At 43.4% G+C, this 16,407-nt stretch overlaps 1 protein-coding gene across 25 annotated transcripts in view; it reads right to left on the bottom strand.

Moving 5' to 3' along the window:
- Positions 1 to 6,265: 6,265 nt before the first annotated feature.
- LOC113589459 (peroxisomal membrane protein PMP34) overlaps positions 6,266 to 16,407 on the bottom strand; it is a 35,082-nt gene continuing 24,940 nt past the window's right edge. For 23 of the 25 annotated variants that reach the window (XM_027029134.3, XM_081716700.1, XM_081716699.1 and 20 more), the window contains 13 exons: positions 14,923 to 15,084; positions 14,533 to 14,672; positions 14,268 to 14,378; positions 13,327 to 13,565; positions 12,220 to 12,388; positions 11,328 to 11,750; positions 10,424 to 11,035; positions 9,821 to 10,018; positions 9,620 to 9,727; positions 8,595 to 8,729; positions 7,762 to 7,848; positions 7,611 to 7,668; positions 6,266 to 7,522 (listed from right to left, as the gene is read on the bottom strand). In XM_027029134.3, the coding sequence (XP_026884935.3) occupies positions 6,969 to 7,522; positions 7,611 to 7,668; positions 7,762 to 7,848; positions 8,595 to 8,729; positions 9,620 to 9,727; positions 9,821 to 10,018; positions 10,424 to 11,035; positions 11,328 to 11,750; positions 12,220 to 12,388; positions 13,327 to 13,565; positions 14,268 to 14,378; positions 14,533 to 14,672; positions 14,923 to 15,084 (2,996 nt within the window). In that variant the 3' untranslated portion in view covers positions 6,266 to 6,968. The remainder of the gene's footprint in view (positions 7,523 to 7,610; positions 7,669 to 7,761; positions 7,849 to 8,594; positions 8,730 to 9,619; positions 9,728 to 9,820; positions 10,019 to 10,423; positions 11,036 to 11,327; positions 11,751 to 12,219; positions 12,389 to 13,326; positions 13,566 to 14,267; positions 14,379 to 14,532; positions 14,673 to 14,922; positions 15,085 to 16,407) is intronic. The other 2 variants (XM_081716712.1, XM_081716714.1) reach the window with 2 other exon arrangements.

Here is a 16,407-nt window from a genome sequence, read left to right as displayed (position 1 = left end):
GACGAGCAGAGAGAGGAGGAGAGAGAGAGCAGGAGAAAGACTGAGAGAAAGAGCAGATGGAGGGAAAGAACAAGATGGAGAGAAGAAGAAAGAAAGAGAGAGAGAAAGATACAGAGAGGGAGAGAGATATTCGCAGATGTCTGCGGATGCTGAAGGAGATAGGGAGAGACAAAGGGAGAGAGAGAAAGAGAGAGAGAGAGAGAGAGAGAGAGAGAGAGAGAGGGGAAACACATGAGGAGATGGAGCAAGTTGATGAGAGAGGAGATAGAAATGTCAGTCAGCAGAATGGCTCATGGGAAAGGAAGACGTGTGTGCTATTACAGATAAACAATCCCCACATAGTACACCTACACACACACGCGTGTGACTATAGGCACGCACACACACCTACACACACTATCATTAAGATTGATTTTGCAGAGTGAAGCAGATGCTGATGCAGTGAATGCTTCAGAGTGAGGACCATCAATCTATTGCACACACGCACACACACACACACACACACACACACACACACACACACACACACACGCACAGTTTCACATACAACTATATACACACACATACAGTCTCACATACAACTACACACACAGACAGTCTCACATACAATTACACACACACACACACACACACACACACACACACATTCAGACACACACACACACACACACACACACACACACACACACACACACACACACTCACAGTCACAAATACACTCACTAGAGGGCTAATTGCAGCCCCACTAGTCTCTCCACTGGTCCTGTGTACAGCAAAAGTTGAGAGACAGACATACAGAATATTAAATATGAGATATAGAAGCAAGGAAAACTGGCAATTGTCCAGTAGTCCCAGTACTAACCCCTACATAGCTGTCTGAGTGTGTGTGAATATAATAAGCACAGCACTAACCCCTACACTAACCCCTGTCTGATTGTACTTGAGAGACAGCAGGTCGAATGGCGTGAAACAGATGTGTTCTTTTTTGTCCAGCTCATTCATTTTTTCCTGACAGTTCTAGAACTTTTACCTGCCGATCACACACCTCTTCTCACTCCAGCGATCCTGAGCAGATCAGGGAGTGGGCGAAGCAGAGGAGCTTGAGCCATCCATCTTCAGTGGGCTAATAAAGCCCTCCTGGGACTCCAGAAGCAGGCAGCACAGGCTGAAAACAGCACCATCTGCTGGACAGATGTTGGACAGAAATTGCAGCAGGAAATGCAGCTCTGCCTTATTGAAGGGGAAGAAACCAAAACATTGTCATTGCTGAAGCGCTCAAACTCTCTGAAATATTCTCCTGCCAAATAAATCAGCAGTGATGTGCTCACGTGTGTGTATGTGTGTGTGTGTGTGTGTGTGGGTGTGTGGTGGAGGGGTTGAGTTGGCAAACAATTATAGCTAATGGATATATCCCCCTCACCGCCACACACGAGGAGAACAGGAAATGGGAGCCTGTGATGTCGTATAGTTAGCTATGGAACAGACCACAGGAGGGCGCTCTCTCCCAACTCCTCTGTTTAAGCCCCACTCAGCTGCCTCCAACCATCATGAGATAGTACAGCTGGAGGTCATGGAGAGGCAAAATATCCTCAGGAGTTACCAAACTCCAGAATCAGTCTACAGTACCAGACTCCAATACCACTCCAGTACTCTACAGTCATGGCCAAAAGTTTTGAGACTAGCACAATATTTTTTTTTTTTTTTCACATAGTTTGCTGCTGCAGTTTTGGGGCAATTTGTGGCAATTTTGTGCCAATTTGCATTAACTCTAGATTGTGAAGAGTAATCAGATGAATTGCAACTAACTGCAAAGTCATTTCTTGCCATGATAATTAACTTAATCACAAAAATGACTGCATTCCAGCCACTGCATTTCAGCTCTGCAACAAAATGGCCTGCTAAGATAATTTCAGTGAGCTTCTAGAAAGTGCTAATGAGGACAAGACAGCTGATCAACCAGTAATCGAATCAAACATTTATTGAATCATCAAGAACTTCAAGGAGAGAAGTTCAATTGCATTGAAGAAGGCTTCTGGGCACCCAAGAAAGTCAAGTAACCACCAGGACTGTCTCCTAAAGAGGATGCAGCTACAGGATCGGGTCACCACCAGTGCAGAGCTTGCTCAGGAATTGTAGAAGGCAGGTGTGAGTGCATCTGCATGCACAGTGAGGCGAAGGCTTTTAGAGGATGGCTTGGTGTCAATAAGGGCAGCTAAGAAGCCACTTCGTTCCAAGAACAACATCAAGGACAGACTGACATTCTGCAGGAAGTATAGGGATTGGACTGCAGAGGACTGGGATAAAAAAATTAAAAAAAAAATCCTCTGATGAAACCCCCTTCAAACTGTTTGGGACATCTGGACAAATGATTGTCCGGAGTAGAAAAGATGAGCGCTACCATGAGTCCTGTGTCATGCCAACAGTGAGGCATCCTGAGACCATTCATGTGTGGGGTTGCTTCTCATCCAAGGGAGTGTGTTTGCTCAAAATTTTGCCTAAGAACATTGCCATGAATAAGGATTGGTAGCAAAACATCCTCCAAGAGCAACTTCTTCCAATGATTCAGGAGCAATTTGGTGATGATCAATGCTTTTTCCAGCATGAAGGAGCATTATGTCACAAGACAAAAATGATATCCCAGTGTCTTGGTGAACAAAACATTGAAATTTTGGGTCCATGGCCAGGAAACTCCCAAGAGCTCAATCCCATTGAGAACCTGTGGTCAACTCTCAAAAAGAGGATGGAGAAACAAAAACACAGACACTGTGATCAACTCCAAGCACTGATTAGGCAAGAATGGGTCACAATCAGTCAAGATTTTGCCAAGAAGCTGATCTCCAGCTTGCCAACAGGGCCCAACAGTGGCAACATGGCTGCAGTAGGATTTGAACTGGCAATCTTCTGATTATTAGTCAAGGACCTTATCTACTGAGCTACCATTGCACAGAGGAGACGCAAGACATGCACGAGGGCAGCACTACCACCATACGTACACACACATGCACAAACACATCCTTCTAACACCAGGGTCACAGTGCTAACGCCACACACACACACACACACACACACACACACACATATATACATGGTAGAAGGCTGTTAATGGATAGAGAGCTGAAGTGCTCTTAAAACACATCTCTCTTTCTCTCTCTCACACACACACACACACACACACACACACGTCACACACTCCACAGCCTCAATTTGCAGAAGAATGTATGCATGTACCCACACACACATGCCATACACATCTCAGTCTCTATTTGCAAGAGAGAATGCATATATGCACCCCCCCCCCTAACACACACATACATACACGTCACGCACATACACACATTACACACATCTCACACATCTGAGCCTCGATTTGCAGGATACACAAACAAACACATACACACACACAGAAACACAAGACAAACATGCACACACACACACACACTTACATCCAGTTGTTTATATACATTTTCAGTACATGGGTAATACATGTGTATGTGTATTGTACTGTAACTACTTGTATATGTAATATGTAATATATTTGTATATATTTATATGTAACTATTTGTATATGTAATATGTAAGAAGTTTCTATGTCCAATCCCAACCATTATCTTAACCCCAGTAAGTTTTACCTTTTCACTTTTGAAAAAGGAACCAAAAAGCACTTATTTTACTGGTATGAACCAAGTAGGTTATGCACCTGTTATTTTATAGTCAGTACAGCAGCCCGTGAGAAACCTTCCAAAGCAGAGCATACCTGTCTTCACAAGTTTAAACTTGTCTTGTCTGCTTGTCTGTCGTTTTCGACTGGTCCTGACGCAAAGCTGAGTTCAGTGAAGTCCACCACTGCACACCACTGCACAGCCTTCTTGTTGGAAGGCTCGTGAGAGATGATTTAGCCCAGATGAGGACTCTGATTAACAGGCTGAGGGAAGCGAGTTAGCTCGGGGAATGCAGCAGGAGTCTGGCCTGCACCTGCATACAGCCACACTTCATCATCATCATCATCATCATCATCATCACCACTGCCATTAGTGAGCACCAGGAGACCCTACTCACTGGAGCTGAGTTGGCATGCTGAGTTGGATACAGTAAGCATCTTGCCGTTATTTGTTGGGTAAGTGTGTCGTGTTATATGTAACTTATCTTGTTTATCTTCTTGTCGTTGTTAATTTTGAAGAAGTCTATAACTGTAATTATGCTCAAGACAGGACAGTACTGCAGGAGGGTCTCTCCTAAACCCCGATACAGTACTGCAAGAAAATCTTTCCTAAACAGTAGTACAGTACTGCAGAAGGGGCCCTCCTAAACACCAGGACAGACTATCAAGTGGGTCTCTCTTAAAATTACTGCATACAGTTTTGCTGCTGTGTCCCAGCACCAGAAAGCATTTTCAGAGAGGCCACAAGCACATGGAAGAATATTTCATCTCACCTCACCTGTCCCCCTGGATACCCTGGGTCAATATCATTTATGTGTGGAATGAAGTGAAACATCACTCATGAGCCCTGCCTGTGAAATGCACCTATCATTTGACCCTGGCTCCTGTGCGCCTATACTGCACAGTGATCTGTACTTCACAGAGAGCTGTATTACACACAGATCTGTACTGCAGAAAAGCTCAATAAACGAAATAAATCTGACTCTGGTGGCAAGAGTGACATCATTGCACTGCTCTGCTCAATCTGGATCCCCAGGATCATCCAGGCCATGTGTTATCACAGTCCCAGTGTCAGGCCCTGAGGCAGGTTCAGGCTGTAGAACTCCAGGGTGAACCGGCCCATTCTGCACTGTGTCTCTGTCAGTTGGGGTTATTAACCTACAGATGGTATCAGTCAGAGGTATTGACCAGCAAACGGTGTCAATCAGAGGTATTGACTGCAAACGCTGTCAATCAGAGGTATTTACCTGCAGACAGTGTCAGTCAGAGGTATTGACCTGCAGACAGTGTAATAGCCTATAGATGGCTTCTGCCACAGCAGATGAGAAGAAGTGCTGAGGTTCAGGAGTTATGCAACATTCTCCTGGAACTCTCAACTTCTCAGAGCGAGGTAAACTGGGTCACTGGCAAACAACTTTTATATTAGCAAATGTGAGTTATTACTTCTAGTCTTAAGGTTCTGGTGAATATGACATCATTACACTGTGATAGGAACATTGTACTCCTTTCTTTAATAATCAGTGCAGAAAAAAAAAAACACTTTTATTTTTCATTTATTTAAAGGGAAAAACAAACATTATAAATGCACAAACTTTAGGCCCTATCTGTGACACGTCCAGCCAGCCAGTGAAAGGGAAGCTGTAACAGCCAGTGATAAGGAGGCTGTAACACACTGTAACAGCCAGTGACAGGGAGGCTATAACATGTCCAGCCACCTAGTGGGAATGGGACTGCTGGCTACTGGCTTTCAGAGCCCATTCCATGAGCAAAAGTCCAGTCCGGGTTTAACCACACAGTCCAAGCCATTCTAAGTGCACATTTACACTGAGAGAGGAAGCATTACAGAATAACGATTCCCCTGTGCATGATTATATACCATATATTAACATGTATGCAAACATACAAGACAAACAGATCATACACACACACAAGGATCCTGAGTTGCATAAGCAGCAACACAGTAAATACACTGAAGTAAAAAAATGAAATAGAGAAATGTGTGAATGTGTGTGTGTGTGTGTGTGTGTGTGTGTGTGTGTGTGTGTGTGTGTGTGTGTGTGAGTGAGTGTGTGTGTGTGTGTGTGTGCCTGCTTACCAGTCATGCATATGTACCTCTTATGTAAATTCAGCCAATCTATATCTCACCAGTGGTTATAAACACACAAACGCACAGATGTAACTCAGTTCCTGGACTTGGACTGTCACATATCCAGTCTTTGCCACTTGTAATTGAGGTTGCTCTAACACAAGCTCTGGGTCTTACACACCACAGACGAGTACATGGGACTGTGTCCTTACTGTACAAGAACAGATAGTAGCTCTTCACCTGGGTGATGCATGAGCACTTTGTGCTTGGAGTTACCATGCACTGAAGTACATGTTATCAAACAGAGGGCCATGTGTGGGCTAAAGTCATCAGTGGGATACAGGATCTCTGATGTCAACGAGCCAGAGTCAGCCCATAGCTAGATACGTGCTGCCTCTGGCTCTTATAGATAGCCATTTGTTTCTCACTCAAGACAAAAGGAAAGTAAGCTGATGTTGGCCATGGTATGTTAAAACATAGGTTAGAGTTAGCTCTGGCCCTTGTGCACACACCAGTGCATGTTTTAGTGATGTCACAGCTCTAAGTGTGCTCTTCGCGTGTGGTGCCAGAGCCTAGCCACGTGGCCACGTGGCCCTGAGCCAGCACAAGAAAACTGATTCACTAGTGTTTCAATGCTGCTGTCCAGTCAGAGAATCTGTGTGTTAGTGTGTCAGAACATTCACTGTTTTAAAAATGACCTCAGTGAAACTACAGCTTCCTTAAAAATGACAATAGTACAATGACCCCTGACCCCACAGACCAGGCAGCCTGCTCAATAACAATGTGATTTAGATCTTAGAAACTGTCAGATGTTCAAATGTTAGCTAATGAGGGAGACTACATCTCTTTTGCATGTTCAGCCACCCAATACCTCCTGAATGTGGTTAGTAAACAAATCACATTATGAGGGCTAAGAGGTGTTCAAAACTGCAATCTTTTAACCAATTGGGTCTCTTGAAGCAACTGGACTGATGTGTAGTTTTATAGAGTTACTCCAAGTGAAACGACAGCAGACACTAGAAGGCTCAGTATGACAGGAAACATTCGGCTGTTTGGCAATATAGGACCACAAGGGCACTGACTACAACAGCAAATGTGTGTGTGTGTGTGTGTGTGTGTGTGTGTGTGTGTGTGTGTGTGTGTGTGTGTGTGTGTGTGTGTTTATGTGTGTGGTTAATTGCATGTGTGTGTGTGTGTTTAGTTCCTTGTGTGAGTTTCATTTGGTTATAAGCAGGAGTCCCAGTGCAGCTGAAGATCAGAACTGTCCAGAAAGTCTGTTGAAAACACACTAGTGGAAGGGTGTCCATTGAGGCCCACTACACCTGGCCCATCCCCACCTGTTCCACTCAAACCAAGATCTAGCCAATCCATGCTGTTGAGGGCGGATTCTGCCAGCTCTAGCCCCGTATGACTGGATGGCAGCCCAAGGTCATATGTGTCCATTGGTGAGGAAGGGTGGTCCAGGATACTAGGTGTGCTTAACAATTGGCTGTGGAGTTCATCAATGAGAGTGACATGACCACCAGGCTCCACCCCCAAAAGAGGTTTTCCAGTGGTGCTTTCAAGGAAGTCCTCCAGGCGCCCACTTCCAGCACTGCAGTTAAGAAGTTCTCCATGAGCAGAAGACCCATCCATTAAAGGTTCCCGAGGGGTTTCTGTGATGGAAGGAGAGGGCAGGGAAAGCTGAAGAGGGGAGGAGCTTGGTGAAAGGGGCGGAGTATGTGGGCAGAGGCAGGACAGAGCAGGATCGGGAGTCGGTCTGAAATTTTCCGAGATTTCTGCAGTGCAAACAGAGATGGCACAGAAGAATAAACAACTGTCTAATAAACAACAAACAAAAACAGATCCTTTCTGTTTTGAACTCACCACCATTCTGAACAAGGGTGTCAAATAGGTTATCCACACGCTGAGTGCGTCCGTTCTTCTGCAAACACACCCACACAAACACATGCGCTCAGTGACACAAGACTACAGCTATGTATATCAAGAAAGAAAGAGAAATGGAGCAAAGTCGCACCTTTCGGCGTGAAGTTAGGGTAGACCTTAGGTTAAAGGGGGAAGGAGAGAAAACTGTATGTTGGTCTGCACCCACACGCATCTCCTTCTGATGGGGATGATGGGCAGGGATGGAGGAGAGAGAGATGGATGGACATTCATTCATTGAGAAACAGAGAAAAGAGAAAATTAGAGAAGGAGTAGAAGGGTAGAATTTTCAAATGGCAAAATAATCCAAATGAGGGGTCATGCAGAACCCAGCCTTCTCACTCTGGATGAAAGTCTAAGGTCTCAAGGACCATAGTAGAGGGACCAAGCTAACCTGCTAGCTCTGTTAGCCATTTGGAAGACAAACATGACCGACCTGTGCTGTCTCACAGAGTCTAGGTCATCAGCTACATTTAGGCATCTTTGCTATATATAGCCTTGTTTATGATTAGCCTGAGCTCTCAAGGCTCAGCCAGACCTATCTTATTCTATCATTACAATTTTATCATCCAACCCAATTAGGCTGCTAGGCCAGCTAGTGGCCGGAAGATAGCTAAATGTAGCTGTCCCAAGCTGTGTTGGAATTATTATGGGTTTTTTTTTTTTTCAGTTTATATGTTTTAATCTACAGTATATATAATAAATCCAGGAAGTACATAGTACTATGCAATTAAGTATTTGCTCAAACAAACCTTATTTACCTGAGCTGCTTCATATAGCACATGATATATCAGCACACATAACAAACATCACAATTAACCTTTAACACACAACAAACATCACACTCAATCTTTAAAACACAGAACAAACATCACAATTAACCTTTAACACACAGAACAAATATCACAATTAACCTGTAACACTTACTCTTTGGTTTGAAGAGGAGTCCATCAGAACATTAGTGGAGACAGGATCTACCTTGGCTAAAAATGACTGTACATTGGACAGCGCATAGCGTGCTTTCATGTGATTGGGTGAGACATGTTTCTCAGGTTTTAATGCCTGTCAAGGTAAAAGAAATCCATTTCAATTAGCCATGCTAATGAGCATGCTATACTAATAGTTCTATGCTAATACATCAAAATCTGGGGCAGTGACCCCATTAGCCCCTATTGTGTTAATAGGCCATTTCAGTGAAACTTTAATTTTAGGAATATCTACAACTATGAGACACATTAGCATTTCAATTAGTGAAATTATAAGCCCTATTACTACACTCAATTGCCTATTAATTATATTTATCACAGCATAATTTATATAACTACTTTGTGCTGCAGAAGCTCAGACTAACTTTCATAGCCCTCATTAACCAGAATCTTCCCTAGATCAGTTAGCAATAGGGTAAAGAGCAGTGTGCCTACCCCAGCATAGTCCATGCTGTTTTCTACCACTTATACAACCTGGCTCTTGACAGCAATAGAATACTAATCTATACAGTAGGTGTGCCAGCAGAGCACGTGTGTGCAGGACACCATGCCCATCATTTCTATGCAGTGCTGTACATCACTGTTTGGAAATCCTGCACAAGAAGCAACCCTGCCCCATGCCCTTGTGGGTTACTCCTTACACACACACTCACACACTCTCACACACACACACGCACACACACACACACACACACACGCACACACACACGCACACACACACGCACACACACACACGCACACACACACGCACACACACACGCACACACACACGCACACACATTGAAGATGCATCGGAGGGGGAAAGTGCTTGAAAGTGCAGGGAAGTATAGTGGTTCTCCAGGTGCATGATGGGAGTACATGATGATGTAAGTGTATCTTCATTGAGCTGTTAAATACACTAAACTAAACAAGCACTGGCGTATTAGACAGCTCCATCCAGCACAACAGCAGTGACCTGTCGCTCACCTTTTTGATTGGTTGTTTACAGATTGTCAGGGGCTTTGATTTGACGTCACTGATAGGTATCTGAGATGCTGCTTGACTGGATAGCTTGGTGGGTGTGGACTCCATTCTCTGGAAATGACATTAGCGGGCATTTTATTGAATAAAGCAAAACAATGTGTGATATTTATTAATTTAGGGCATAGTACAAACTCTGCCTGGCACCTGAAGAGTGATTGGATTGGCCATGTTGGTAGGTGGGTTGTCATTGGCTTGGTTATCAGTGTTGTTATTGGTCAGCATTAGCAGGAAGTGATTGCCGTTGCTGTCCATCACTAGTGTTCGGGAGGAGTTTGATTTAAGGACATCCAATGACAACGAGGGGAGGGTTCCTGACTGCTGCTTGACAAACACTTGAGACACCTGCATGAACAATGGAAATTAAATAAATAAATAAATAAATAAATAAATAAATAAATAAATAAATAAATAGAATCCCATCAAATTCACATCCTTTCACGCTCAGTGTGTGAATAATGGTGTGAATAATTATGATAACCACATACTCCTACATATTTTATTCATATCCCTTTATTTAACCTGGGAACTACTAATGCCATTGTACTGTTTCTCTTTTTAGTGTGTGTATCACTGTTTCTTAGTTCCAGCATGCACAGTATAGCAATGCTGCCCTGCTCTGCTGAAGTGGTTTGTAGTGAGTGGAAATCAAGTGCACTAACAAGCAAGACAAATCTTAAACTGCAGTGTAGAGGGTAATCTCCACTCAGTAATCATAATGCAATCCCTAAACTTTGTGCTGAAGTATACCTGCTCGAAGGAGGACTGCTGAGAGGAGCTCTTCTGGGAGGTTTGGAGGGAGGAGCTCTGCTGGAAGGTCTGCTTGGAGGTTTGGTCGGAGGAGCTCTGCTGGAAGGTCTGCTGGGAGGAGCTCTGCTGGGAGGTCTGCGGGGAGTAAGTCTCTGGCTGTGCAGAAAACATGTGGTTCTGCAACCTGCTGTACATTTTCTTCCTCCTGTGCTGCGTTTGTCTGTGTAGGTTGAGCTGGTTCTGCAGTTGCACCTGCTCCTCCACCACGCACTGCTGTTCTGGCTCCACCTCCTCCATAGGAATGTCCTGAGGCTCCTCCTTGATGGTGATTGGTGGATGTGGTTGGCAAGCTCCACCCCCAGCCTGCTGATCCTGCAGCTGGGAACGCAGCGCCTCCACCTGCTGCTGCTTCTCCTGCAGCATGCGTGTCAGCTTCGCAATGCGCCGGTCTTTCTCCCGCAACATTCTGTCTTTGTCCACTCCCCCCCGAGCAAGGTGGAAGGGGCCAGACTCAGCGAGGGGCCAGGCAGCAGGGGGTGCTGAGGGCGGGGTTGCAAAGGAAGGATCAGGAGAAGAATGCTGGAGGGAGAGCTGGGTCAAAGGAGAACTCACCTAGCAGAAAGAGGAGGGCGAGACAGCTATTAGAAAACCAGACAGGTATTAGGGGTACACATTTGTATTCACTTTCAGCAAACTGCTGTATGTTGTGCCAGTTCCATCTTAATAGGTCATGACTTTAGTCCAAGCTAAAACTAACATAAAGTAGAAATCACTGGATAAATCCTTCTAAAGAAACAAGGCATTAGTTAAGGTGTCAAAGTTAGATTGGGGAGATTAAAAAGCTTAGTTGTCTATGGTTGTAGTCACAGTGTCACTGTCTAGGGGTATGAAACACTGGACATACCATGTCTCCAAAAGCATCTCCATTACAGCTCTGGTCATCTGGGCTTATCCCAGCCAATGAGTGCTCAGAGGGGGTGGGAGATCCAGGAGATGAGGGACTAGAACCGCTAAAATGAGACTGAGTTGCAGGCTGAGCTCCACCCCCTCCCAGACTGGCAACCAATGGTAAAGCTGCCACAACCATGCCAGAGTTTCCTGACTGGTTGAAGACAGTGGTGGAGGCTAGGGATTGGGTAGGTTGCTGTGATGTTGACTGGGATGTGCTGGTATTAGAGTCAGCTGGCACACTAGTGCTCCCTGTGGTACTGAATGGTGCATTGCCACCATTTTGTTCTTGGAAGTTTTTCAGGCGCTCTATAAGGTCGTTTTTGGTCCCTGAGACAGTGAGGCCACGTAGTTTGAGTTCATGCTTCAGCTCTGCCACCTACAGGCCAAAGAGAGACACACACAGTGGCTCACAATGGTTTATGGGTAGTTATAACTAACAATGTTAATCAAGTCTAATACTAATACTAATCCAGTGTAACAGTAGTCTATGTTAACCTAGTATAATACTACTACTAATCTAGTGTAATAATAGTCTGTTTTGATTTAGTGTAATACTAGTATAATGACATAATATTGCCGTTGTTGGATTAAAAACATAAATAAAATGCATTATTATTATCATCATTATAATTATTGTTGTTGCTGTTGTTGTTGGGTTTTTTTTGTGTTCCTTTACCCTTATTAAAATTGCAATTGTAATTTAGTGAATCAGTTGTTTAATTGGTTTAATTCTATTGACAAAGACCTCTTAAAAACTGAATTGCACCTTAAAAGCTACATTGCATAAATGCACCTGCAGTGTGTTTTGACTCATGCATGATTTATTTAAAGGGTGCCTGACTAACCTTTAGTTCATCCAGGTTAGAGGGCACTGGTGGTAGATTAGCGTCAAGTGCTACTGCAATGGGGTGGCGACTTGGGCCATTCATATTGGTGGATGTTGGTTGAGAGGGTGGTGTGGACCTCACTGAAGTCATGCCATTGGTTGAAGGTGCTTGCTGGTCTGCTGGAGGCCTGAGTGAATACATTTTATTATTAAAAAAACCCCAATATTCAAACGAAACAGTAGTAATACAGTAGTTACATAACTGAAGCAGAACATGTGTACAAAGGTACAAACAAATATGCATTGCAGACTGCTTAATTTTAATTTCAATCAATAACAAAAATAATTCACAAGGAAAACTGAATCTCTTCAGGTTATCTGGCACAGTTTATTTCACATGGCCTGGAGAAAGTCCGCTGTTCATACAAAGCCAAGTGCCCAGAAATAGGGGTCATGCGATAAAGGATGCTCAGTGCCGCTGTGTCCTCAGCACTGCAGTGGGGCTGGCGGCATGTGGGGCTGGCACATTCAGCTGGCTTCACATAGCTAAACGCATGCCTTAAGGGGTGTGTAAAGATGCTTGGGACTCTGGAAACCCCAGGTCAGGACTAGGCTGTGAAATGGTAGCCTGGCCACTATCTGGGCACCAAGTTGTTTCCAGCAGGGAGATACTGCACGAAAGCATCTTAGGCTATCTGGTGACATGTATTTGTACTCTGGCCACTGTGAGGAGAAGGTTATTATTATTATTATTATTATTATTATTATTATTATTATTATTATTATTATTATTATTATGCAGGATTATTTGGCCAGCGTTAGGAGAAGGCAGGGTAATTAGTACTAAAGTAGCTTTGTATTTCATTTGTAACTTTTTGTCAGTTTTGGCCCCAGATGTTCTTGGAAATGCATAAATAATAAACAGAGTTTGTGAAGCCAACAATAATACCCTGTTCTATCTGGTTAGTGGGATAATACAGTGTTGTGCATGGAGCCCTAAATGGATGGAGCTGTGATATACAGTGTTACCCACTGCTCTGCCTGGATTGGGCTATGATATGCAGTGTTACCCACTGCTCTGCCTGGGTGGAGCTGGGAGGATATACAGTGTTACCCACTGCCATACCTGGGTGGAGCTGGGAGGATGGCTTGGTAGTTGCAGTGCTGTTGCTGCTGGCTGATGATCTGCAGCTGTAAGAAGAGCTGCTGCTGGTGGAGCAGTTTGGAATAGGTGGAGTCCAACATGGTTGGAGGTTCTTTCCCCACTTTCTGGTCAGGAGGGATGTACTGGTGGTACTTCAGCTTTCTCACCTTGGGCTTGCTGTCTCTCTGTTTCTTACTTCGCTCAGGAGCTGCCTTACCACCCTGAAAGAGAGAGAGAGAGAGAGAGAGAGAGAGAGAGAGAGAGAGGGAGAGAGAGAGAGAGAGAAAGAGAAGGACAGTAAAGGAGAGTCAGGGTAAGGAAGAAAGACAAAAAGAAAGAAAAGGTGAGAGAGTGAAAGAGAGGCAGAATGAGAGAGAGAGAGAGAGTGTGTGTGTGTGTGAGAGAGAGAAAGAGTGAGTGAGAGAGAGAGAGAGAGATAGATAGATAGAGAGAGAGAGAGAGAGAGAGAGAGAGAGAGAGAGAGAGAGAGAGAGAGAGAACCAGGTTAAGGCAGAAAAAAAGATTCACAGAGTGAATGAGTGACAGAGAAGATATCAAACAACAGTGAGCAGGGAGTGTTCAATCTATACTCTCACTGTGTGAATCATATGTATAAGGGACCTTTTCTGATACCTCTGATTTTCTTTCCTGTATAAATTAAAAGTTGGTTTTCATACATTTGAAAGCCAATCTGGAAATAAAATCCAGACACCTTTGGCTCTGGTGACAATGAAGACCTTAAAAGCTGTGAACAACATTTTTAAATGAGAAGTTGAAGAGACCATTTTGCAACATAGGGCAGTTATAACTCAATGGTTAAGGTATTCAACTAGTAATCAGAAGGTTGCCTGCCAATTTGCCACTGTTGGGCCCCTGAGCAAGTCACTTTGGATAAAAGTTTTAGCTAAATGCCAACAAATCACCTTAACTTGTCCAGATGTGTGCCTTTGGGGTGCTGCCGTCCCATTGATCAGATTCTGCCCAGGGGCAGGAGCAGTGGTCACAGGTAAAGGAGGGGGTGGGGGAGGAGAAACCTGGGAAAGGACCAGCAAAGAGAAGAAAGATAGGGGAACACTCAATATATCTGTGTAGTTTGCAGTATTGCAGAGTAAATATGTATGTGTGCATTTATGTGAGTGCGTATGTGTATGCATGCACATGTGAACATGTATATGTGTCTGTGTGTACCTCTGCAGGTGAGGAGGTGCTAGGCAGTGAATCAGATGATGAAGTTGGCAGGGTGATGCCAAGAGGAGAGTGATGACTGATGGAGTGATCAGGAGAAAAAGCATCACTGCTCTCGTCATCACAGGAAGTGTTTGCTTCTTCTGAGTGACACAGTGAGAAAGCAAGAGAGAGTCAGACACAGAGAGACAGAGAGCTACAGAGATTAAACAGATGATTAAGTGCTATTAGGATTATCTGATTGCATGCAGTGAGGGTTCGAAGTCAATATGCTTACTTGTTTTAGGTAGTGTTAATGATATGTTGATTTTACTCCTAAATGTTTGTGTGTATGTGTGTGCATATTTATGTGTGTGTGAAAGTGTGTGTGTGAGTGTGTATGTGTGTATATACCTATCATAGCCTGTGTGAGGCTGCAGTTGACTGAGAGGATGTTTTTCTGGATAAGTTCCATGGGCCCAGGCCGCTGGGCCAGTTTATCGTTCAGGTCGTCAGCCAGGCGAGCTCTCTTCAACAACAGCTGCTTTGCCTGCAGAGAGGGCTCTGCTGATGTCTCTGCACACACACATGCACACCACACACACCATTACCAAAGACTCTTAGAATAATCAGTAAGGTCCTGGAAATCAGTGATGCCATTTTGTAACTGGTTGCCCAGCTGGCATTTGACCAACCTTCAACATTGAAATGTGGTTGAAATAATGTCGGTTGTTGTTTCAACATTGAAAAAAAATGTTTAATGTAAATCATTGTGAAAAGGGTACAACAAATTACTTATAAATCAACATTGGAATTTCAACAATGAATCAACATTGAATCAACAGAATTTTGAAGTGGTCATGATCAAACTTAAAAATGCTGAATCAACACTGAATCAACATCAGCATTTATAATATTTTGATCATGACCACTTCAAAAGTCAAAAATCGATATCTCACGGAAAAAAAACAAACAAAGCTAACATTATTTTATATACCCCAGAGGTAAGGTAGTTAACGGCTCTGCGTGTGAGTACTACACAGGAGTTTATTCGCGCGCGTTTATAACTCTACGTAACACCTTCACGCCATTTTGTCAACAGAGAACAAAGAGGAAAAAGACAGGGATAGAGTGCCCCAACATTTAAAGGTATGCCATATATTTGAAGGTCATAACCTTTGTTATAGAAAGTGATGTTACTAAAATGCATTCTGACAACGCTTGGTTAATGCTAACGACACAGTTTGGCTAGCGTCAGCTAACTAAATTAGCTAGCGGTTGGGAAACGATGAGAAACAATGTCACCAACAACTACAAAAGTACAAGTTGACAGTGTAAGAGTTACACTGGGTGGCTAGGGGTGATTTGTGCATCTTTTTGTATGTTCTCCACATTAAAATGTGAAAGTTTGCACTACTATGAATAAATTAATCTTCTCATTCAATTAAAATAAGTATGATTTGTCTTCTATTTTTTAGAATAAGCAACAAAACGTGCAGGGAGGGAATAGATTGACTAGCTCAATAAATAGTTTGTGAATGAATTAATAATTACAGGCATTTGTAAAACAGTATTGTTATTGATCATACATTTTCTTAATGTTATTCTCCACTTTTCTGTGATCAGTACAGCTGAACAGCTTAACGTAGCTATAGACTTGAAATTTGCTCTTAGAAATACATTGGGGAATGTTGAAGTCTGCCACTTACTGAAGTCAGTATAGTAAGACACTCAAAGCACACATACACGGACCCCATCCCTCTCTTACTTCCTATTCACGCCTTAGCTTTAGCACTCACCATACAGAGATTAGCTATAACATCATGTAGTAAGACCCATAGTATTATTTACATTTCTTATTATTGGCATTTTTAATTGCCTGTCTTATTCAGTTTCTTG

Source organism: Electrophorus electricus, chromosome 6, assembly GCF_041902795.1.
Source record: "Electrophorus electricus isolate QZ-2024a chromosome 6, ASM4190279v1, whole genome shotgun sequence".
NCBI lineage: Eukaryota > Metazoa > Chordata > Actinopteri > Gymnotiformes > Gymnotidae > Electrophorus > Electrophorus electricus.
This window is presented reverse-complemented; position numbering and strand designations above follow the sequence as displayed.